Source organism: Amphibalanus amphitrite, unplaced genomic scaffold, assembly GCF_019059575.1.
Source record: "Amphibalanus amphitrite isolate SeventyFive unplaced genomic scaffold, NRLGWU_Aamphi_draft 001076F_arrow, whole genome shotgun sequence".
NCBI classification, from domain to species: domain Eukaryota; kingdom Metazoa; phylum Arthropoda; class Thecostraca; order Balanomorpha; family Balanidae; genus Amphibalanus; species Amphibalanus amphitrite.
Genome location: NW_024882570.1, coordinates 179352 through 205137, shown reverse-complemented (window position 1 = coordinate 205137; position 25786 = coordinate 179352). Strand labels below are relative to the sequence as shown.

General features: G+C 50.1%; 1 protein-coding gene across 6 annotated transcripts in view; it reads right to left on the bottom strand.

The window, feature by feature from the left end:
- LOC122369821 (cGMP-dependent 3',5'-cyclic phosphodiesterase-like) overlaps nt 1-25786 on the bottom strand; it is a 79119-nt gene that overhangs the window by 42692 nt on the left and 10641 nt on the right. For all 6 annotated transcript variants that reach the window (XM_043344866.1, XM_043344868.1, XM_043344865.1 and 3 more), the window contains exons 3-5: nt 23117-23233; nt 19110-19369; nt 7847-7956 (exon numbers count right to left, since the gene is read on the bottom strand). In XM_043344866.1, coding sequence (XP_043200801.1) covers nt 7847-7956; nt 19110-19369; nt 23117-23233 — 487 coding nt within the window. The remainder of the gene's footprint in view (nt 1-7846; nt 7957-19109; nt 19370-23116; nt 23234-25786) is intronic.

Sequence of the window (25786 nt, the reverse complement as noted above, 5' to 3'; positions counted from 1 at the left end):
CCCAGCGCCACTCCCGAGCTGGCGGAGACGTGATACCGGCGTCTCCCACCGCGATGCCGCCGCCAGCCACCCGCGGCTCCCAGCAGCCAATGAGGCAGCCCAGCTCGTTAGGAGCGAGCTGACGACAAGGCCTCGTTACTGCCGGCCAACACCGAGCATCGAGTCATCCCGAGTCACGGCTCGATACGGGTATCGAGTCATTACGAGTCACGGCTCGATACGGGCATCGAGTCAACCCCGAGTCAAGTCACCTCGAGCCACCGATACGGTGCAGCTCGACATGACGAGTCTTCACCTGACTCTCGTCATCGACTGGAAATATGTCCAGTCGACTCGAATCACCTCGTCTCGTCTCGCCTCCGCTCGACCAGACTTGGTTCCAATCCACTTCAGTTGATTTGGAGTCCCCGTACCTCTCAGGAGTTGACAGATACTCGTATAGGACGGCTTGCCTCTGCCGATGCTGCAGAGCTGTTCCCGCGCCAGGGTTCACTCGTCCCACACCGACTACGCACAGGCGATATAAATCGCTATGACAGAACGAGTTCTATAACGGGTAGCGATCGCAGACTATTTACCGCTCGGTCGCTGACCGTTGCTGACGCCCCCGAGCGACTCTGGCATGGAGGGCGTACCTACGCAACGACACACGGACTGAAGAAAGTAATAGCCTCCCCGCCTTGGTTGATTCATAAAAAGTCTTCGGCCTTCTATGACTATCCCATCTGCTCAATGTCTAACCCAAGCAATTTCGTGTTTCCTTCATCATTTCCGCATTAGTGCCTCGTTTCAAACATTCATGGCTCCTGTCAATAGCGTTACATATCCCTTCACCCTCCGATTTATGTCTCTCGTTCTCTCATATCTCCATCTTCGCGTTCATTATCTAGGATCTCCCACGCTCTGTCTAAATGCACCACCGAGCTGTCTCCTGCAGTTCAGTCTCTCGTTTGTCTCCGCCCCGTACCATTTCACCTCGTCTCCTGTCTCCACGTCTGTTATCCCAGTCTGGGACTACATCGGCCTGGGAGCAGAACAGCTGGGTATTCATTGAACAGCAGATCGATCCAAGACCTGCAGAGGCAGTAGGAGCCCTCCAGAGAGCAGGGCCGTCCCCACCAGCCAGCGAGGCTGGAGGCGACCCTCTGCCAAGCCGTGGTCAGTGGTAGAGCCGCACTGCGCCGCACTACGCCGCGCTGGCTGCGACCGATGGCACACAGGCCTGGCACGGCCAGTGGTGGGCGTCCAAATATAGCACACCTCGCCGAATTACGTGATGGAATTAGCCCGGTAAAAGGTGGCATGGGTGGTAATCACATAAACGAAATTGGAAAGTTTGCAAAGGCTCCATTAGACGACACATGGAGACCCGAAATTCAATGCACATCGAATGAAAAAAGCAAGGCACATCGGATAAAAAACATGCAACGTATTTCTTTCAGACGAAACCGCCAACGACCTTCGCCCTTCATGGATCCACTCATCATCCGAGTGAGGGCGTGACCTTTCGGTGTCCATCTCACTGACATTGCCAACACCCTCGAGCTACCTCCATCTCCGAAACGACCCGTTCCACAGCGTTTCGTCGGCACCAGAGTAATGTACGATTGGAATTCCTCATGGCTCTTCAACCTACTCTCGTAGCATGCTGCTGAATGTTAAGCAACAGAGAGGAGAGGCTGAGATACAGGTGCGTATGTGAGCCGGGCAGCTTGTGCGATCCAGCCACCCCTCTGTGCGACCTGAACTATCGAGTCATCTCTGTGGTCATTCTGGAGAATAGTTACTAAAAACTAGTGACCACCAAGACCGACCACCGTGGCCATTCCAGGACTGTGACCTCTGGAGTAATCCCTGTGATTGCATGATGGCACAGGGACATCTCGAAAAGCCCTTGTGGTCGTGGTCGCTGCATAATAATGTGGTTTCTTTGGCGGCTCCAGTAACTTCTCCAAGACGCCGTAACTTTTGGAGCGATCCCTGATCTTCAGGATACAGTAATCTCTGGAGTGACATTTGTGACAGCGACCTCTAGACGACCTCTGTGATCTTCATGAGACAAGTGACCTCTGCAGTGACTTCTCTGACCTTTGTAGGGTGTTTTGACGGTTTGACCTCTGCAGTGACCACTCTGACCTTTCCAGAGCACTGTGACCTCTACAGTGACCTCTGCCCTCCAGTCACGTGCCGTCTGTCCCAGCGAGAGCCAGCCGGTGGCGCTCAGCTCCCGTAGGTCGATACTGCTGTTTGTTTGTCTGTCTGTATGTCTGCAGTGGCCGTCCCAGACACTTCGGGCGCTGCTGATCCCCCCCCCCCCCCCGTGGAAACCCCCGCGAACAAACTGCGCGCTCAGCGAAGGTGCAATTCGAAATACAGCCATCCACAAGAGCTAGTTATACAATAGCATTAGGGGAAATCCTCGAGCCGTGCCGGCTGCATAGTGGTTTCCGAAGACTTTTAGTTCGGCCTCAGGCTCTCGGCATGAGTGGTGGGTTAGAAGAAGTGAGTGGGATACGAGTGGAGTGTCGTAGTCCAATGGAGACGGGAGTGTCCGATGTGAATATGATAATGATGGATGATAAAAAACACGAAACCTTTGCCCACTCCCGTCAATGCAGACCACAGCTCGATGACTTAGCGGCTCATATTTTAGAGAATGTTTGTCGGGGGGTGGCCAGTGAACTTGAAAATAATCCAGATGGGATGAAGTGACTGTTAATGGGATGAAGTGACTGTTAAAGGAGCCTCAATATCCTCGTGATGGGATTAGCAGGCATATGAGGGAGCCTCAATGTCTCCCCCAATTAACGACAAGTCGCTACTGAACTGTAAATATGTATGGCAAAAGGGCATTTGCGATAGAAAGTTTTGGGCTCCTTAAGAGTAGCATTTCTAGCCGACTGCATAATACAGATATAATTGAAGGCCCATCGGGTCGTGGAAACTACAATCTAGTTACCAGCGCTGTAACAGGCGGGCGAACAGCGCCCACCACTTGTCACTGAATAATGCATACCAATTTCGCTAAAAGCCACATGTCAGCCAACTGAACGCAGCTCTGAACGAATATTTCGGGCGGAAAAATAGACAGACGCCTGCAAAGAGCGGTCTGTGAAAGCCTCGCTGGCGCCGTGATAAGAATGAAATTCGAAGGCGAGCTTAGGCTAGCTCAGACATGATTCGATCCTGTACCACCTAAATTAAATAAGCTCACCCCTCAATTGGCACGTCGAAAAGATAACTGTACTGAGTCTGATGCAATAACATATTGTCCGTCGTCCTCATCCTGTTGCGCCACAACAGCAACACGGTGACCTCTGCCCCCTCTCACAAATTCCATCAGCACCACTGCCACCAGCCGCCGTTCTCGCTGCCCTGCGGAGTGCAGGGCTCATCACAGAGGAAGCCCGGGTCATTGGGGATCGCCTGACGGGACCTGGTTGATGAGTTCTAATCCCCACCTCGTCAGGCATTCATGACATTGTCAGCTCGTCACTTAATGATCTGAGAGCTTTCCGGGCACAGGTCTCCGGGAGGTGGGCGGAGCTTCCAGGGATCGGTCTGAGTTCATCCCGTGAGCAATGCAGGGTAATTGGGATGTTACTCTGGGGCCAACATAAGATCAACCTTAGGTCTCTATGTCAATCTAAGGTTATCGTAGGGTCAGACTGATCTCAATACTGAGACTGGTCAGACCGGACTGAAATCTTCAGCCATGCAAGCGTCGCCGTTCGGTCAGCACGAGATCACCACAGGCTGAAGTTATCCTAAGGTCAATCTGAGGTCACCACTTGGCACTTGGTCAGTCTAATGTTGTTTCAAGTATCATTATTTCCCTAGAAGCTGACCGGATGTTACGCTCCACCGAACACAGCCTGGCGCTATCCGGTGAATCCGTCCGTACTTTCTTCTACCCTCTGACAGCCGATGGCGATCATGCGCCGCTGTCCGGCGGGCCAGTGCCCGTACCTCCGATTGACCCTCTGCCATCAGTCGGTGACACACCAGGGAAATAAGCTAAAATTAGAGTGCTCTATTTATTGCTCCCGCTACTTCACCGTCTCCCATAGGGTCCTGTGTTGAGCTGGTGTCGAGGCTCTAAAAATGACGCCGATTTTTGCACCCTTCTCACGAAAACCGCTCGGACCGCCTGGAAACCAATTGTTCCGCTCTAAAAATTTCATGATCGACGGGAAAATGAATGAGGAAAAGATTGGTCCTGAAATAATTCTGAACTCCCTGTAGAACATATCGAAATATGGCTGCAAACTAGGAGCATGTCAAAATCGACAAAACAATATAAATAAACTTACCGGGATTTTTTTATTTTCCATGCATCTGTGTATGAAATCAGTCGGTTTTTCGGAAAGATCATCTTCTGTTTAATAAATAATTCCACAATTGCAATCGAGAGAAAAAAACATTTCCGCTGTGACAGCAGTTTTGGCATTGTGCCAGTAGTGTGGCGTGCGCGGTGCTGCGTGGTCGTCGGGACGGAGTTGTGAGTATTTTCGGTGTTTTAAATGGTTGATGGCCATTTGAACCAGCTTCATATTATTTCCTACAAATTTTTGCATCAAATTATTGCTTTGAAAGACCATTGAAACCCCTTATCTCTTCATGAAACACGATCATATTCATCGTCGACGAAAATGGCGCGGGACTTCATGTGCATTCCGATCGAAATAAATCGTAAATTAAATAATATTCGATGATAAGTATCATATTCTAGTGACACATTTTCATAAAATAAGGCATAAACTTTGCAAGGAAGTCAACATTGGATAATTGGATTCTTATTTTGCTCACATATCCTTGTAGTAGTCAAATGGCTCAATTGTTAGATTGATGTAAGTATATGTTTTGGCTTGATGTTTGCTGTGAAACCACCCAGCCACTTGCTGGTTGAGTGGTTTTCTGATAATTACCTGATAATCATTTCTCCTTTTCCTTAAAAGAAACTAAAATTCCTTTCAAAGTAATCCATTTTAAGGAAAGGCGGCTTGCTCATTGGCATTTCATGTTCTTGTTTTGTTATTGCTGGCAGTATTTTGATACAATAATGCAATATGAATTTTTTGCAATAATAAAACCTAAGACAAACTTAGTTAATGCGTCAATCAAACACCCAACAGAAAGATTGTGAGTCCTTGTGACGTGAAGTAGAATATTCTATGAATGTGTTATATAGAATATGCCAAATATTACATTAATTATTATTTGATACTGATAGCTGAGCAGGTGAATTATGCCACAATATAATTTCATTTTCTGGTTTTGAAATAGCCGGCAGTATTTTACTTCAACAAATGTAATATACATGGAATACATGTTGTTATGTTACCTATGTTAAAAGTTTAATAACAGCCAACAGAAGGAGCTGTTTCAGCAGATAATGTTTGTACCTTATGCATTACCTTTCTTTTCTGCAGGACCATGCTTCCGCTGGGTGGTCGACATTTGCCTCCTGAAGAAGTTGAGCAACATGAAGACCACCAGATGAGGTGTCTGCAGTTCATGTGGAACTCTGCAGACTACAAGTGTTATGCCAACCACAACCAAAGTGCTGTGATCATGGAGGCATGAACCTCATGACAACACTTCAGATTTGCAGTTGAACCAAAGTGTGATTCAAACCACCTGTGGCATCTCACTCAATGTGTGAACAGTGTGATTATTGTGCAGTGTTCAGCTGCAACTAAGACATTTATTAGTGACTTGTTTTGCAATTAGCCACCAAAAGCATTTTTTGGGCTGGCTGCTGTAATTTGTTGTGCACTGCGCAATAGTGGTAGTGTTTTGTCACTTGTCAAGTTGTCAGTTGTGCATGTTGCATGTTTCTCTTCCCTCGGCCCTCATTATCAGTTAAGTGGTGAATTGGCATCACTCAGTCTCCCCAGATCTCCATTGACTGTCTGTCAACCACCTAACTTGAGATGGTATTTGCTAATAGTGTCAGAAAAGAAGTGATTGTAGACATTTTTAGGAATATGAGCTCCGTTTCATGCGTGTTCCAGTGGTCATTTTGTCACATGTCCCATAGTGTAATAAATGAAAACTGTTGTTCCCTTTTGAAGGCACTCGCGGATGTAGAAAGCGTTGGGCCTAATTATTAAACGCACCCTCCTATCAGCGACGCACGAAATCGACAAATATCATCCTTTTTAGAACAGGAGGAAACAAAAACTTGTGAACATAGCTGTACCTACAACAGTGCATAAGGAATTGAAATTCTGGGAGTTTTTGAAATTCGGAGAAACTCAAGTTGTCGACAGGTATGCCCCCTTGCACGTCAAAGACCGCCTAAAAAACAAACGTCTACAGATGAAGGCAGTATTCGTATGTTCGTTGTAATTGCAGCAGCCTAGCAACATGTATTGCGGTCCGATGGCGAATTACACTCGTGCTCAAAAACTATGCCGGTAACTGCCAATGCACTTAGGTCATAGGTGAGGAGAGGAAGGGTTATGTACTTAGGTCATATGTCAACATCATAGAAATGGCTTCATCTGAGCTGTGCCTATTGTACATAATTCAACTAATCTATGCATTTCGTTTCTTGCAATCTACTCATGCTTTCACTCCAGCTTCAGAGTAATCATCCCATATTGTACGTCTTAAGATATTGATTTCTATGGCGGTTTGCAATTACTAGCCACGTCTCACCTCAGTTTGGTGGCCCCGCATCGGCCCACTCGGCCGCTCTAAAATTGACTTACGGAGGAGGATGGTGGCTTTTATTTTAGCTTCTCCGCCGACTGCGGGGAGCGCCGTCGCCGAGGTAGGAGCAATAATTAGCTTATGTTTGGGACTAATTTCCACACTTAATTAACATTTTAATGTTATTTTAATTAATTCATGTTAATCTTTGACGCATTCTCTTTCTATTGATACCATCCACCGGTCTGAGAATTACTGCCTTGCTGCGTAAGGGCCGATAAAAGATCACGCTTTTAGGGGTATCTCTTCAACATGGGGCAGGAGCAATAAATAGAGCGCTCTAATTTTAGCTTATTTCCCTGGTATGTCACCAACTGCCATCAGCCGATCATGCGCCGCCGTCCACCGCCCGTGCCCGTCCCTCCGATTTACCCTCTGCCAGGCAGTCGGGCGGGCACAGCTCATATCCGCCGCAATGTGCCGACTATGATGGAGCGCGCCCGCCGCGGCATAAATCACAACTCCGGCCCAGACACATGCTCCCATCGCGCCGTGGCGCAGGAAATGAGAAATGCAACATGCTTTATGAATCACCCAGACAGCTAGTGCCGCTGGAACCGCGCCGAAAACAATAGGGCTGGTGCAATGCAGATCATTACATGTCAAAGCCGTAATGGTCTGTATTAAATGTGATTGATTGAGATGATTAGGGCACGATAAATCATATTGCAGGCTGCTTGCGGTGGGAGAAAACGCCCGCCAGGGATACTAAATTGCACAGCGGTCATTACAAATTTGCTCAACCGAAATTGATCCATTATCGAGTTTGGACATGTGAGAAAACTCATCAATCTTAAATGCGAAAATGCCGCGGATGCCTGGAAGCGCAGCAGTCCAAGCCCCCAGTTCGAGGTTCATTATAAACGAAACGGCGCAATCAAAGGCACTATGCATATCTGACGGAACGCAATGGAATGCGCCACAACCAACGACTGCCAACGCGAAACATTTACGTTGAAGACAATCACACAGTCCTCTGAATGAGGTCTTCCTCAAAATCATTCATGAAAAACTTCTCCGTGAAAAGCTTCAATGTGTTTAGTTAACCTAAGCACATTGGGACCCACCCAGTCATACTCCTCTATCACAGCTTGAGCTCAAACATCCCACCATCCCCCAGTCTTACCGATGTGTCGAAATATGCTCTGGGCGACTCTCAGCAGTGAGCGGCACTGCAGTTGGACCCGCTGCGCCTCTGCAGAGGTGACTGCGTGCATCAACGTACCAAACACATGGCTGTGGAGAACAATAGAACACGTCACCGGGAGGCACATACTGAGGGGATATACAGAAGCTGACAGTATAATGCCTGCCTGCAGCGGGGGCCTCGGGGTATGTGAGAGTGTTCTCGGACCCCGAGCACGCATCCAGCACGTTAGCACGGTCAGAGCACGCCCGAAGGCCCTGCCTGAGCACGTTTCGTGCCGGCTGTAAGTGTGTATGTACACAATGCACAGATTGTGTTCGGACAAACTCAACTAACGGGGAGGGGAGAAGAGGGCTACAGACCAGAGGCGATACACGTCAGGTGAGATAGCACGGGTGCGTGTGGCCAGATACCACGCCGGGATTCAGCGATACGGACTCTAACGGACAATAAAAGACCGCCGACTAGTCTGAAGCACCGCCGAGCACGTGTGTAGCTCTAAGGCACGAAATCATAGCACATACCTAGCGCCACAGCGAAACTAGAGAAAGACAATACGCCAAAACCACAAGCTCGGCCGTATTCCAAAGCCAACCCCTAATGCATTTAACCTGGCTCTTCGCTCACACTCCCATCCCTAACGCTCTCTCCCGAGGCCCTTAACCCGCGCCCCGCTGGGCTATTCAGCCATACGCGCCCTGCTGGGGGGGGGGGGGGGCAGATTCTGCCCCCCCCTGTCTAACTTCCGAACCGATGGTCGTAGAAAGACGGGGAAAACGGCAATCGAAAGCTCTCAACAAGGCGGATCTTAAGAGCCCAAATTTTTTTGCTTAAGTAGGTCAGAGGTCAGGTCAAGGTCAGGTCAAGGGTACAAAATGCAAGTTTCTACAGTATCGGCCTTGCACCGTAGTTGCCGAAGAATGGACTGAGACTGATTGCCCAAAACGTGTTCTTAGACTACCAAGACAATATTCGTTGCACACAATGTCATTCAAAGGTCAAGGTCAAGGTCAGGTCAGGTCAGGTCAGGTCACCAAAAACAAAATATAGAAAAGGGCATGTGCGACACATGTTTTACGGGTCATTTTACTCATGGAATTCAATAGGCACACTCAATAAGTGATATGGACCACCTCTGAATGAATTTCAGGTCGAGGTCAGGTCAAGGTCAGGTCAAGTGAGGTCAAATTTTGAAGTTGGTTGTTAAGGCCTAAAAAGGTGTCTATCCGATGCAGTTTTTCACGGCGAATCGAATGGTGCTATTTTTGTTTCCGTACGAGGGCTAGAACTTCCAAAAAAAATCATTTTTCAAAAAATTTGTGTGTCGTGACGTCATAAAATTTTGAATAACTCCCACATTTTTGAACCAATTCTTCTCAAAATTGGTATGTAAGTGCACATAGACCACTTCTTTGACATATATTCCGGTTTTTTCGATAAACTCAAAATTTTGGATTTTATAAATATTTTCCCAAAAAAGTCAGTTTTTTGGGAAAATTTTGGCCAAAATCCAAAATTTTCAAAAAACCGAGATAGCCATTTGATAGACAAAGTAGAATCACGCATAACCTTTTTTGTTACGTCTTGATTCCTTTAAAAATGAAGAAGTTAGCGGCGTTTGAAATTTTGCCGTTTTTGAGGCGAAAATGGCGAACATGACGTCACTAAAACGTCAATTTCTCACAAATTTTCCGACGGATTTCGCTCAAATTTTCAGGGAACGTGTCAAATTGATGTATGATAAGGTACTGAAAGTTTGACGTCGCTGGCGTAACGCGTTTAGAAGTTATTGGCGAAAAACGGGAGGGGGGGCAGATTCTGCCCCCCCCCCAGCGGGGCGCGGGTTAAGGGTCATCCTCTCTCTCCCCTGTGCCCTGCCCTTGTGCGTGCCCCCCCCCCCCCTCAGCCATCCATCGACCATGGACGACTCTGCGCGCTGTGCTAATGAGGTACGGATATCGCGCGGCGCAGCCGGGGCCCGTAATCCCTCGGATGGCGGCGCACAAACTATCCTGGACGTCAGACGCGCGTACTCAGCGTACCAGGCTGCTGCCGTAAGCAGAGAGCATCAGGGAAATGAGGGGAACTTAGAGCAGAGCATGTGAGTGACGTTGGGAGCTGTGTGATCGAAGAGCATGTGAGGGAGTGCAAAAGTGACCATTGAAGCATATAGTACAGTGGAGTATTATCCGGGGGCACAACTGCAGACTATTGACTATAGACCACCCCGGAGCAGACATGGAGTTGTTCTGGGAACTCAGGGCACCCGGGGGCATACAGAAGTGATCAGAAAGCAGAAGGCACGTCGGTAGCGAAGTGCATGCCTGCCCGTCTCATAGCCATCCCGCTGGCGGCCTCTGATGGAGCACGTCCGTCCACTAGTACCGCCAGTAGAGCGAACAGGCGCCGCTCGGGGCCGGCAGGTACGGCAATAAAACGGACGGCATCTAAAACTCGGAATCAGAGAAATCGTCCCGGCCGAAGGAACCGTCTCGAATCGTTGTGAGAGCCTCTGAACATCAATAGTCTGGAATCTCCTCACACCAGACAGCAAAACAGCGGCCCGACAGCGACAGCGCAACAATTCGAACTAACCACCACCAGCCTTTTGTTTTTCTTTCTTTTCCGATCGCATTTTGTCCGACGATCGACCGGCTCCACTTACCGAAAGGCGCCGGCTGATCGCGTGCCGGCACCACCGGTGCGTGCGGGTACCAATAACGACGGCAGGGGAGCGAGGCACCGCTCTCACCGCTAATACCGGCCAATAAACGAGACACAGCGCGCGCCAGGCCTGCTGGAAGGCCCGACATCGACCCGGTTCTCGCCATCGAGCGCGCGTTTCACTCCCCGTTCCAGCAAGGAAATTAGCCTCTCAGGGGGTTCTCAAAACGACGGTGGGAATGCCGTTTAATTGTAACTGTAACGGCATGAAAGGCAGGTGGCTACACATGACGCACCCGCGCTGGGCCGCAAGGAACCCAGCGGAATTGTGGTATGGAGAAGATCATATTAGCCTGAAATGCAATCACAGGAACATTGGTTTCGCAGGCAGATCGGCAAACCGCACGATATTGGACAGCCCGAGCGGCTCTGCGCGCTGCATTGTTCGACACCCAACTCAAACAGCTCGGCCTAGATTGGACAGTTTGTGTCGCCGCCAAGTTGATGGAAGTTGGCTCCGCCTGCGATATCACAGAACTCTGTCCTATTTGTAGAGGGATGCTAGAAGCGGGCGGCTGAAATACGACCACGTCTCAGGATTTAGTTCGCTTGATTGGTACCAATAACGTGCAATTGTGTGAAGTTACCACGAAAAGCCTGGCACGCACAAAGCAAGACATTGGCTATTCGGTTTGAATTTAAAGCTAGATGAAATACGACGGATATGAAACCAACATACCCTGAGGCAAGATATTGGAACAAAAATTACTCGACGTTTTGTTTATTATAACTATTTCCAGGGATATACCTAATAAACAAAGCGTCGGGTACTTTTTGTTGAAGTGTCTTGCATATCTATAAAACAATTGTCACATTGCAACTCAATTAATAAATAAATACGCTGAGGCTTAACCCGCGCCCCACTGGGGTCTGTGTATAACACGCCCTACTGGGGGGGGGGGGAGGGCTATTCATAGCCCCCCCTCCTGAGTAGTAAAGTAATCTTGCCCCCTCCTAACTCCGAAACTACTGGGCCGATCGTCAAAATTCAAACGGCGTCTGATAGCCCCGGAAAAACTGTCGAACGAAACCTAATTTCATTGACCTCGAGGTCACCGATGACGTCACAGGTCAGGTCAAAATAAAAATTATTAGCATTTTAGCTTGTTCACATTTTGGGCTCTGGCCGCCGTCTTACAAGTCAGATCAGGCTCATTTTTGGTTTGCACACTCGTGAACAGATGCTCTAGATACCTTGAGGGTACCAAACTTGTACTTTGATTTTCAGGTCAGGGTCAGGTCATCACAGGTCACGAAAATATTATATCATGCGTCGGTCACGTGACACATGTTTTATGGTCCATTTAGGCCATAGATTTCGAATTTGATGTCGTCTGTGTCATTCGAGGTCATTTTGAGTCGAATTTAGCTTAGGTCAGGTCACTTTCAGGTCAAAAAAGGTCAAATTTTGAAGTTGAAATTTTTCAACAAAAAAGGTGTCTGTTGGATGCAGTTTGAGCTCAGGAACACGATGGTGCCATTTATATTGGTGTACGATGTCAAATACGTACTGAAAAATTGATTTGAAAAATTAATAATTGTGAATTTTTTGCAATAATGCGTATAACTTAGCCATTTTTGAAGATATTTAGCTAAAACTTGCTAGAGTTAGTCATAATTATGCGTTCTGTCACATATATTCCGTTTTTTTCGAAAAGTCAATTTTTTTTTGAAAAAAATATAAAAAAATATAAATTTTGAATATTATTATATAAAATTTTCGAAATTTTCAAAATTTTGAAAATCCGAGATAGCAGTTTGATAGCGCGGTCAATTCTGAGTCCTTTCGTGCAAAGAAATTGGATCTAGCTTAACCCGCGCACCGACGGGGGTCTGCGCCAACTTAGTACCGACGGGGGGGGGCGGATGACCGCCCCCCCCTGAGATCTCGAGAACGAAGCAAGATAGCGACAAGCGGTAAACGGCATCGGATACGCACGGTCAAGATCTACAATTTTTACTCAGGTCATTTTCAGGTCAGGTCAAAGATGACGTCACAGGGGTCGAAAAAGTCAAAATGGCGGCGCTAAATATGGAGAGAGTTTTTCTCGAATAACTTTCGAATTAGTCAAGATAGGAACAAACTAAGGGCATCATCGTGATCCTCTCGTCAATCCGCATCGAATGATATATATGTTGACCTCGAAAGGTCAAGGTCAAAGGTTGACCTCAGGTCACGTGACCTCGAGGTCATCATGTATATCATTCGATGCGTCTTGACGAGCTGAACACAATGAGACCATCCACGCGTCTGTATCTTGTTCCTGTACGGAGTTATTGGCCAAAAACCTTTGGTGACCTTTGATGACGTCACATGACCTCACAGCTGCCCAACAGCAAAACAGACCTCAAGGTAGTGAAGGTTGATCGTATATGAAGTCATGTATGGTATATGGGGCCATTCCGACCCGTTTTAGTGGTAAAAACAGGGAGTTGATTTTTCCCCCATTGACTTATAATGGGGAGGTCGCGAAATTGACCTGACCTTAGGTCACCGATATCAAAATTCCGAGATATACAAATTGTAGCTACTAATGACCTAATAACATCCTGCGACTTTCAAAGGCCTCCGACATCTACTGTAGCTCTGGCACGGTGACAAAGTTGCAAAAAAGTGACTTGAGGTTGGGTCATTCAAAGTGACCTGGTGACCTGACCTTGAAAGGTAGGAGGTTCAAACTTGCACACCATGTGTAAAATTGATAAGGGAATAGTCATACCAAATTTCGCGGCGCTACGCGCCGCGGTTTTCCCGCTATTTGCGAAAAACCTCAGGGGGGGGCGGATATCCGCCCCCCCCCCGTCGGTGCGCGGGTTAAAAACTGAGCTCTTGGGAGCGATTGCCGTGGTTCAATGTTTTGCGTCGAAATCGGACGAACATGACGTCACTCTGACGTCATTTCCGGCCGACCTATGGTAGCTACGAAGTTCAAATTTTGACACAAGGTGTCACATTGATGCAGCCGAAGGTACTGAAAGTTTGGCGTTGATCCGTCAGGCGGTTTGGCAGTTATTGCAGAAAAACGGGAGGGGGGGCTATAAATAGCCCCCCCCCCTCCCCAGTGGGGCGCGGGTTAAACCAAAGTCAAACCAAAGTCACTGCCATCGCTGACCGACCTCAGAAACGGCTCACGGTACCTCGAAAACCCATCACCTCGGAGCGAGTCAGAACGACGAGAGAGTTCCGCGGTGAGACCAATCTGTGTATGTAGTGTGTACATAGGGATGCTTTCCACCCCAGTCCAAAAGGGGGAGGGAGCCGATATATCAGCGGCGAAGAGAAGCAGCATGTCTCTGAACAGATCGCATCCTTCTTCGTGCCAGTTGGCCCGCTGCTTTTCGGCTCAAACATAGGACACATGAGCTGTCGAAAAAAAATGACGACCCATCTGACCCAAGGCGAAGCATCAGTTACAAGCTTCAGTTGCCAGGGGCAATAGATGGACACGGGACAGACCGGGTTGCCACAAATAGGCGCTCCATTACACAATGTCCCGTCAGTGCACATTTATCTGGCAGATCTGCCGTTCGCCATGTCGGAATAACAAACAGCGATATTAGAGCTGCTGGATCCCTGGACTACATCCGGCGCCATTCCTGCCATGAAAAGACGCTACCTAGATTACAGATACAGTCATTACTTACGCCGCGGATCGATACAGATCTGTCACGGCAATTGATATAACATATCCGAGCTTTATCATATACGAACAGAATGTCTTGGCGAATGCCCATATTACATGCCGGAGAGAACGTAATATTTAAGCTGGAAGCAGGATACCCATCAACAGGTGGTCCCAGCGACAGGGTACACTGGCTGACCGGCTCCCAGTTCCAGGTCACCACCCACACCCTATCGACAGCGGGTGTCGGCCGCGCCAGAGCAGTCCGCCGTTATGGTCCCACTGAAACTTAGCCTAGAGTCTGGTGATAGCCAGAATGTTCAGCTTGGATACAGCTGTCACTGTTGTTCAACTGTACATTGCACAGAGGCAGCTCAGCCGGGAAGCTGTCGGTTCGCTAGTCTGCAGACTGGATGGACACGTCGAGTCAGGACGTGAGCGGAAAACCAGAATCAGAAAAAAAATGGAGCGATGCTTGCCAAAGGCGAGACAATTGGCTCCTTAATAAAAATCATGAGTAAGCCTGACGAAGACTCCTGCCCCTGCGGCCCACCGACCGTCATCCGCCGCCGGCGCACAGCCCTGCCGTCATCCGCCGCCGGCGCACAGACCTGCCGTCATCTGCCGCCGGCGCGCGGCGCTGCCGTCATCCTCGGCCGTCATCGGGCCGCCGGCGGCGCCGCGGTCCAAACATTCGACCCGAGAACCGGCGTGTTTACCGCTACGCCCCGCAGCCGGCGGCGCCGCTCCGAGGCACAGCGCGAGTCTCGTCCGGCCACAAACAGTTCGATGGATTGATCGGCGGCGGGCTCCACCAGAAAATATGTGTAGGGTCCGATGGGAGGTCGGAAATATGATTCAAACTTGGAGACGGACCGTCGGCCACGCCGAGTTCACTTAAGTTATCGGCTGAGCTGCAAGAGGGTTGGGAAACTGAAATGCTATTTTGATGCAGAGCTGGGTGTTTCACAAGGTCTTGCAAAGTTTTACACCAAGAAGAAATTATTAAAATCATAACTAGGGCTGCAAGGCTCGCTTTAGGCTAAAATAAAACACAGCTTTCGATAAAAGAAGCTAAAATGAAGTTTTGTCCTTCATATTGAGTCCCCTCTATCACCATATTTTGAAGGTGGGCCGGGGGGGGGGGGGGTAATCGCACGTCGTCAACGATTTAAGAAAACGTCCATAAGTAGATTCCATCAAAACCAATGAACGGAGGCTTGTGATGCATCATCAAGAGGCTATGGCTCAGAAGATACTGCCTCTAAGATCTATTCTCCTCTTCAGCAACAGGACTTATTAGTTTATTTCATTAGCGTTATAACTTGTAAGACGTTGACTAATCTGAGCCGAATGGCCCATATTTACGCCAGAAAGCTACCACGGCCCAAACCACAATAGGTTGCATTTACGATATTGACGCAAACTTACCAGAAGTTTTACAAGGCCATTAGAGCAATCTCAGACCGCAGCGCCGCGACGGTGCGCAGCGATAGAGAAGGCCGCGGATCGCGATAGGACGCCGCATGGGTCCTTCGGTTGGCAGAGATACACGGACCAACTGTCACGACTGCGCAGCGCCGCAGGCCCGCAGACCTCCAATGTCGCGAGGGGAGCCAGTTATAACGGGAATGAGGAGCGGTGCATGGGACTGATGTGAGTTGATGTGAGTGATGTGGCGTGAGTGCTGTGATTGAATGCGCACGGACTCATAGGCGGCGGAACGGGGAGGGCACCGGGGCACCGTGCCCCCCTTTGATTTTGGCATTTTAACATTAGCCCTATGGGCGTTGCATGGAAAGAATGGGACCAAAAGTCGGTAGTGCCCCCCCCCCCCCCTAGGTGTTCCGCCGCTACGCACGGTTATGTTATATTATGAACGTTAGTGATCCGTGGTTTCAGCACTTCGCTTATTTGCATAAGGCTAAGGTAATTCAAAACTCTATATTTCTAATGCGTTTAAATGAATTACAAAGGTACCACAGTCCACAATGTTTCAGTACTTAAGCAAAATTTACTCAGAAACGTTAAACTCCGATGGCACAAACATAGCCGAAAGCGGGAATGAGCATAAGCACGCATCCACAGTCCTGCAGCAGCGCTGAAAAGGACATCAATCGTGACTGCGCCGTGCGCAAGCCAGCCTTTCTCGGTTTAATAGACATCACTGAGCTAGCGCCTGCCGCCTGACGCGAGGCGAGCTTATCCAAACTCCACAGGCTGCAGCACTACACAACTATCAGAAGATCTAACAGATCGTTTATTGGAAAAGAGCGAGTTCGGAAAAGCACGTAGTTGAATTTCTGTTCACTAGAAACACAGTGCAGTGAAGCCTGAGATTTAACCCAGATGACTGCATCACTCGAAATTGAAGCTTCAGCCAAAGGCTTCTGCTGTCGATATTAGATAAAAGATCAAAGGCCCACATTGTCGCAAAAATGCACAGGGGAAATGGCAAAATGGAATGTCCTTATAGTTTTCCTTACGGAGTACATTGCCAATTCGCTCTACCGACAACGCAGAGCAGCGAAGTTCTCTCAGTTAAAGGTTCCCTCATTTTGAAGTTTTCTCAGTTTAAAGTTGTTTCAATTCACTCCGCTCACATACACTGAACGAAGTCCGGGTTCCTCATTAGAGGCATTACAAGCTATTGAGTTAGAAATATGTGCAGCCAACAATCTAACTACATTTGAGATAAACTTGAGTGAAGTTAGTCTTCACAATCCAGCAGTGTCGGGACTTGATAAATTAATCTGAGCACAGCAACAAACCCAAACAAATCATCTGGCATAAAATAATCTTCGGAACTTGTGATATGAATGGTCACTTGCGCAATCATATCGCTGTGTGTGTTATAATTACATGCATCATCGGCCATTGCTGCCAATCAGGTACAGACTGCCCATCCGGCACCACCCCTCTCCCATCACCCAGTTCTCTATCCGTGCCAGCCCAGCTCACCCCCCGGGGTATATTAACTCGCGCCGGGCCGGTGCTCTGAGATTCCGCGCCGGGCCGCGGGGGGGGGGGGTGTTTGAACACCCCCCCCCCCTTCTAACTCGGCTCCTGGGCCACGTAGCGACACGCGGTAAGCGGCAATCGAAAGAGCGTCAAAAATAAGGACGAAAACACTTCGGTCATTTTTTGGGTCAGGTCAAAGGTCAGGTCACCAGAGGTCACCAAAGGTAAAATGTTGACTATTTCAGCATTTTGGAAACTGCCCACGGCTATCTCGGGAACCGATAGAGCTACAGCGCCGCAAAAAAGCGCATTCGATAGCCCTTTTACAGACCTTTCTGAGTAATGTTCTCAGATTTGACCTCAGGTCAACGGTTTAGCCTCCAGAGGGCAAAAACTCCAAAAATAGCCGTTTTTACGAAAAACGTTTTTTCGGCAATAACTTTTTATTCACCAGTATAACGCCTTTTGTGGCGACTAACGGAGCGAGCGAGAGGGTGAGCCTTGCACGTGCGAAATTTCGAGGGGGTACCTCCAGCTGACTTGTGCACGGCACCCTACTAGCCGGTCTTTAGCGATGTGCCAAATTTGAGCACAATCGGCCCAGCCGTTCTCGAGATCTGGAAGCGGCACCCTGCACGTGCGCACGTGCAAAATGGGTCCCAACTGACTTTTGCACGGCACCCTACTAACCGGTCCCTAACCATGTACCAAATTTGAGCGCCATCGGTCCAGCCGTTCTCGAGATCTGGAGTCGACCCCTGCACGTGCGCACGTGCAGCAGCACCCCAACTCTGGCACATGAATATGTATTGCCTAGTGGGTGCCTACCTACATGCCAACTTTCAGCGCAATCGGCCAAGTAGTTACCGAGATATTGCAACAATTGCAAAAGTGACACCTCTTCGTTTTGCACGTGGCACGTGCATAAGGGGTCACCCACATGCATCGGGAATAGTCCAATACTTGGTAGAAGGAATGAAGCTACCCTACAAAAATTACCGCGTGTAAATCGGTCAAGTGGTTGCTGAGATATAAGCCTCGCAAAAGCGTGACCACGGCCGGCCGGAGAAATTTCCGTTAATCTAAGGAAAGACTACGCTCGCTTCGCTCGCTCCGTAAAAAGAGCTATGACATTACTTTTGCCAGCATCGTGTTCCTCTCGTCGAGACGCGTCGAATGAACTCTAATTTGACCTTGAAAGGTCAACTTGAAAATTTGACCTCAGGTCAAGGTCATGACCTGACTGGAAAAGGTCATGTTGCATATCAGTCGATCCGCAACGTCGAGCCGAACACATCTAAGGCGTTTTCAGCGCTCTAGCACGCCTCTATCAGAAGTTATCATCGAAAAACTGTTAGATTCTGTTCGTGACCTGAGATGACCTCGGGGACATAACGAGGGGTCACAGTTGCCATTTTCTGGTTCAGTGTGTCTATTTTACCTACATCTCGATGTTTGAGCGTGTCTACGATGTTTGAGCGTGTCTGTAGAATAGCGTTCGTGCAAAACAGACGCTTTTCAATTTTCTCCCATTGACTTATAATGGAGAGGCCGCAAAATTGACCTGACCTTAGGTCACCGATATCAAAATTCCGGGATATACATTTTATAGATAGTGTTGCTCTAACCAATCGCTGAAGGTTTCAAGGCAATCGTTCAGTCGGTGTAGCTATGACGAGCATTCTTATTTTTTCTGAGGTGAGGTCACTTGGCGTGACCTGGTGACCTGACCTAAGGTGACCTGGGTCTGAAATTTTCACAACATGTGCGGAAAAGATGCACGAACAGGTGTGCCAAAAACGGCGGCGTTCCGCGCCGCCGTTTTTTAGATATCTGCGAAAAACCGCAAGGGGAGTGTTCAAACACCCCCCCCCCCCGGCCCGGCGCCGGTTAAGCTCAGCCAGCCCAGCCCTCTACCTATGTCATCAACTCACCCGAGCACGTGACGCACGAGGAGAGCGTCCTCCATGGCGAAGGGCGCCGCCCGGCCGGCCAGACAGACCAGCAGGCCCGGCTGGGTGGCGTCGCCCCAGCTGGCCGACACGACCAGAAGGCCTCCACCGGAGTCGGAGTCAGAGTCGGAGTCGACGCCGGCAGCCGCCGCCACGGCCGAGCTCAGTTCGCTGAGCCGTACTCCGGGCAGGAACAGCGGACTGGGGGAGCGCAGAGCGCCGCCCAGCAGAGGGTGGTCCGCCTGCCGGCAGAGGCGCGGTCAGGTCACGGATGGATCACAGCAGGGACGCGGTCAGGTCACGGCAGGGGCGCGGTGAGATCACGACAGGGGCGGATACAAGTCACGGCACGGGCGCAGTCAGGTCACGGATGGATCACAGTAGGGAAGCGGTGTGGTCACGGCAGGGGCGCGCGCGGTCGGATCACGACAGGGTGGGAGCAGGCCACAGTAGGAACGGGTAAGCACAGGTTACCTACCGCACGGGCGCAGTCTGGTCGCGGCAGAAGTAGGAATGAGCAGTGCGCACTACACGACACTAACTACACCTTTTTGCACTACAAATCGGCATCTGGTCATTCAATTTCGACACTTTGCATTCAATATCGACAGAGCTACCTCCATTTTGACATACCTCAACATTTCGAATTATTTCATCAATTTTAAATATCACCGGTTCATATTCGATCTGTTGCGTCAAATTTCGACAGTGGCATAGAATTTCGACAATGGTCAGCTGTAAATGAAGAACTGCATTTGACTTTGACATTTTACGATCAATTTAGACAACGGTTGTTTTGCTTTTTTTTATAGATGTACTTTAAATTTATGATAAAATTGTCTTATCATGTGAAAGCTATAACGCATTTTCATGGATATGTAAGAGTGCCCCTCCCCCGCTCCTCAGCCAGTGGGCTCTGCCGCCGCTGACTTTGGGGCTGACTGGTGGCCGCTGTTGAGCTGTTGCCGTCCGCCGTCCCGCTGCTGTCGTGGTCCGGGCCGTGGGCCGCCCGCGGCGGTGCTCGTTGTCGGCCGCGGATTGGCTGCCCCTGGACGGCCCGACCCGGCGTTGGGTCGGGCGTCGCGTATGTTCTGATGCGGAGTCTCCCCCGTGCCGTCGTTTCCATCCGCAGGATATTCAAATCCTTCTCCTCCACGCCGCAACCCCTTCTCTAGGCTGGACAGGCAACTTTATCTCATGCGGGAGCTGCTCCCTTGGAGCAGCACCGCTGCTCCCGGGGTAGCACTCCCGTAGCCGGGTGCAGAGAGTACTTGGGGGCTGATCGGCCTGTCCATTCGGACGGGCTCAGCCCCGGTGACTCTCTAGGGTGCCTGTCCAGACCAATGTCTCCCCCAACTTCCTACCTCCCGGCTCTGCAATTGTCTCATTGGACCGAAAGGGCCTACCGCCTAACCCAACAAAACAAACAAACAAACGATGCGGAGTCTGATGAAGGGCGGCGGCATTCAAGTCATGCCACGTCGTCAGAACAGGTCGGTGTGCGCCGAGGGCCGGTGTAGAATCATAGAAGCATTCAGGGACCCGTTCGACATTCGACGGGCCCGCTGCAATTAAACACGCCACCGCTTACAGCCGCTCAAGACGTATAGGGACGGGCGTTTTGTCGGAGCGATCCTGCATGCGTGCAATGGGTGACCATCAGCACGGAACAACGAAGCATGATAAGGATTCAGATGGATAAGGATGCAGATGGAGTGAGAGTGAATTTACCACCCGTGCTGTAGGCAAAATTTATTTACATAAGGTTCTGAACAGCATGATTAGGAGTGACTGGGACGACCAGCATCCAGCAGGTCTTTTTTCTTTATTTTTCATAAGCTGCCTAATTAACGATTTTTAAATAAGCAATGTCTAAATCAAATGAGTGATGTCGATTTTAATTGTAAAATGACGAAATTGAATGTCTCGTGTTTAAATCCATGTCTATCGTCTAAATACGTAAGGCCTTGTCGAAATTGAATGCCCCTTGCCGAAATTATGACTGTTATCGATGTGGTGTGCCCGATGTCGAAGTAGAGCCCATATGACGAAACAAAATGCCCCTATTCGAAGCAAATGAGAGATCGCTAAAATTGAATGCAATTCGCCGAAATTGAATGAAAAGATGCCTATTTTGAGTGCAAAAAGGTGTATAATGATCGTATACAAATAGACTTGTAGTCGCCACATCGATTTACTTCAAGACATACTAGCGAAAATCGACTCCTCTATAAATCTCAACTTGTTGCCTTTTCAGGCTTTCGGGCAGCGACTGATAACGTTCCAAGCGTGGTCTCCTCGTTGCCTGGAGACGCATACCCCGCTACACCCAGCCCATTACCCATTCGTTGACGGGCCGATCTGTTGTGTGCGTCACCGTTGCTAGGCCGCAAATGTGTCCAGTTATCGGAGCTGACATTGCCGTGACGAGACTGGATCTAGGGTCGGGCCGCCCCGGGCTCTGGGCTCAACTATATTGGGTTGAGCGTGTAACGCTGATAACGCCACAGCTGTCATACCGTGTCCCCGTGGTATTCGTTTTCCTGGCACGGCCTTTAGCCTTTGATGCGCTTCTTCCTAAATTAGAACTCAGTCGGATAGGTACATAAATAATAAGCCTTGCTATCGCAGCATTAGGCGCGGTGGAGCTAGTGACAAAAACTCCAAGACCATTTTCATGTTACACTAAATCATTTTAAGCAATCATACGTCGGTGGACATTCAGTGGAGGGTATACACTATACGTAGGTATAACTCCGGCTGCTACAGTTGTGTTTAGCACAGTTAGTTTTGTTTAGCTCGTACAGCGTAACCTAACCTGAATGAGTTTATATTTTATTTCTTTACCTTTCTGTGATACCATTTTGTTTACAGGACTTTGTATCATAGCTTTATGTTTCGTCTGTTTGAATTTATGGAAAGTCACCACGAATGACGAACTATACCAACAATTTGCGCCAGCTAGCGTGCATGTAAACTTTTCGCCTCCGGCCTCGCATATGTCGGCTTCGCAACCTATCGGGACCAGTCTACAGGGATGCAACGCACAGACACTACTCGCAGGCTGTTCTTCCGAGACTCGCAGCCAATGCATGCAGCAGAGCCGCCGATCCTCACGGCCGGGAGTGTCGGGGAACGAGCGGCACACATTCGGCCCACGTCCGAGTCTCATCGAACGGGTAAACATGGGACGGATTCGCGCCGGCTGCCGGCATCCGAAAACGGGCGGCCAACGACCGCACCTCGCCCGGGATCCCCCACATAGAGGAGTGATAGTGTCGCCGAGTTGACTATAGGATTTATCAGACCTAACAGCGTGTCCGGATTCCCCTGCAGTTGAAAATTGATAAGACAGGATTCACTCAAACACAGGTATAGCATAATATCGTGACATTTTTAGAAGCACACTATGGCACTCAGACACTTCAGAATTTGAGCACACAAAAAATTAAACACGGCACGTCGGCACTTAAGATATCCCATCACCTGCAGTTATCCAGGGCGCTACCCAGCCCCTCCCCTTCCACGAGAGCTCGCCGCGAGAGTTTGCAAATTTGAGCCCGCCCATGCCCCTCGAGACGACCTCTCATATATGAGAGCGCGGGAGCACGCCAGGGTCTACACTTCTGGTGCCGGAGCTCGCTAAACTACTCGAAACGATCTGCAAGTTAGCCAGAGTTTCGACGGGCCAGATTCCCAGAGGGCTGAACGCGGGCGGTGTGGGGCGGTGCGGTAAGGGCCTGTGCTGTGATTGGCGGTTACGGACGTGAGGGACGGGCGGGGAGGAGACAGCCGTGCTGTGAGGGACAGGAGGGATGGTTAGGGACGGTGAGGCGTGGCGAGGGGTGGTGAGGTGAAGGGCGATACCGGGGAGCGTAGTGCAGTAATGGGCGGGCCGGGCGGTGAGGGTCAATTAGGGGCTGGCGAGACAGTATGCAGTGGGCGTGACGTCTGTTTGTCTGTGTCTGTGTGTGAGTGACGTCACTGACCGGCAATCGCTCCTCCAGCGGCAGCGTCGTCTGGTTGACCACCTGGCAGAACAGGTCCTCCCGGTCCCGGCAGTAGATGACGCAAAACACCGCCGACGCGCCCGTCTCCTCCCGCAGCTGGCGGACGGGAGAGGGAGCAGGTCAGGTCATTGGTCAGGGCACATGTCATGGCACTAGTCATATCACATGTTACGTTAGAGGAGAGACTTGGGAACAGGTCAGAGGAAGGATCACAAGTCGAGTCAAATCATGTCATGCTGGTCAGGTCACATACAACACAACTAGGGTCAGAGGTCACGAGTTACGACAATACAAGACAGCTCAGAACTCAAGCCAGAACAGAAAATGGCAGAGATTTTTAATCTATGACCGATCTGCGATCCCATTTTTGCGAGCATTCACTTAGATATGGCACAGTGTGAAAAGATGCCTGACCTTCGACGGGTCATGTCACAGGGACCCACCCTCTGCAGTAACAACTGACTTGCAATCTGGCCTGTGACCTAGCTGCAATACCAATTCCGAAGTTCTCCGTGTGATGCCGGAGTCAAGAATCTCCGTCTAGACCACACCTCAAAAGATGCTGCACTGGCGACGAAGTAACAGGCGCCGCCGCAACTCACTGAGCGCCTCATACCCATACATATGTGTGAGCACTTTCACACACATACGCACAATTCATCCACCGTCGGGCGGTCTGCCCTGCGCCTGGAACTGCGTCCGTACGGACGGGCCGACATATTACCTATGGTCCGGCCGACGAAGGACGGCGGACGGTGGAAGCGCCACTAACGATAATTGATCTCATTTGGGCGTGACTGGCTCCCGCCCCTAGAGTCGTTGTTATTGCACATCATCGATGCGCGCAGCTCACCCTTAGGGGAGCAGGTCACGACTCCTGGCGTCAAGTGTCCGCGACAGGGAGACAACGCGCTTTTGGTAGGTGGCAGGGAGACAGAACTTGAAATACGGAGACAAATAATCGCTGGCAGGGATACACAGTACCGTTCGTGTGGATACACCACATTGTTGGAACGGAGACACCGAGCTCGTAAGGAAAACAGCGCACTGCTGGCACGGAACGGACAGCACAGAGAAAACGTACTAGCCACGTGGCGCAATACGCTTCTATCACTCTCGCGGTTTTCGACGCAGAGTTCTCCGCTCAGTCATCGGCCTGACATAAATCAGTAGACGATGACCCGTCCAGCAGCACTCCACAAGTCCAGAGAGAGCTGTAAACTTGGTGAATTACTCCTTATTAAAGACCGTGACCGTCGTCATCACGGTTCATCAAATTCGGATGGACGGACTTTGAACGCCAGTGGAGATGGCGCTTTGCTCCAAATGCTGTCTGATTTGTGTCCGAGTCACCGAGCATGACTGTCATTTTGGCAAATCAGGACCAGCTCATGAGTTAACATTTTTTCAGAAGATTCTCGCCCAGCCTGCTCACAGCTTCTCCCAGCCTGCTGAAAGTCGGCGTTTCGCCTGAGCCATAAGCCTCTCCATCTGGCCACCTGCATATCCTACGACAACCTATCAATGCACCTTCCTTCCAGCCCATGTATTCCTCTTCGTGTCCTAATGTCTCCCCCTGACCCGTCTCTCTTGGACTGCTGACCTCAGCCGGCTGGTATCACACAGCCCACCCAGCGGCGCTCATCAAAGCTCGACCGACTATATGACAAGATGATCAGATGTGCGGCAAGAAGTGCCCACGCGGCCCAGAAGGCCGATAGCCAGTATCTGCCAGTGTAGGCGGGGCGGCGGCGCCTCGATACCGTCACCTGTGCTCCCTCCGGGCCGGAGATACCGGCCGGCTCCGAGCCGCCGCACCGCGCCACCGCCGCGCCGGCGGAAGCCAGACCGAGACAGCGGGGCTCGGCAGCGAGCGAGCACGCCGAGCTGGCGTGGATTGTAGCGCCGCTGTCACCAGTGAGATTCAAACCAGGCGACACTCTGCATACCGTATAGTGTGAACCAGACCAGAAATACTCGAGCGGCATGCTGTTTCTACTTATGAGTTATGAAAACTTTGAGAGCGTCATCTGGAGACTGAATCTTGCGATGCGCGGAAATGTATGCGACGGAATGCTACTTCACAGAATCAGCATAATCTTGTCGACGATGAAGACAAAAAGAAACTTGTTTTTTCTCGCTCATTCGCAATTCTAACAAGGAAGAAGGAATGTCGTCTAACCGTTGGGTTTATGCCACCGTCTAAACAGACGAAATTCAGCAAGGAGACAACAAGATTCCATACATTGTCTGTCGCAGGCAGCCGTAAATGACAAATACGTGCCACACTACACTGCACAGCGCCTAAGTCTGGTCCTCAGAAGCAGGGCTGCGGAGTCGATGGATTTTCGGCGACTCCGACTCCGACTCCGACTCCGGCTTTCAAAAACCAGCTCCGACTCCGACTCCGACTCCGGGCAGAATCGTCGACTCCGGCCGACTCCAACTCCCGACTCCGACTCCGCAGACCTAGCAGGGCTGCGGAGTCGACAGATTTTCGGTGACTCCGACTCCGACTCCGGCTCGGGTTTCTAAAATCAACTCCGACTCCGACTCCGACTCCGGTCACAACTGTCGACTCCGACCGACTCCGACTCCGACTCCGACTCCGCAGCCCTGCTCAGAAGTCCAACAACTCACTTATACTCG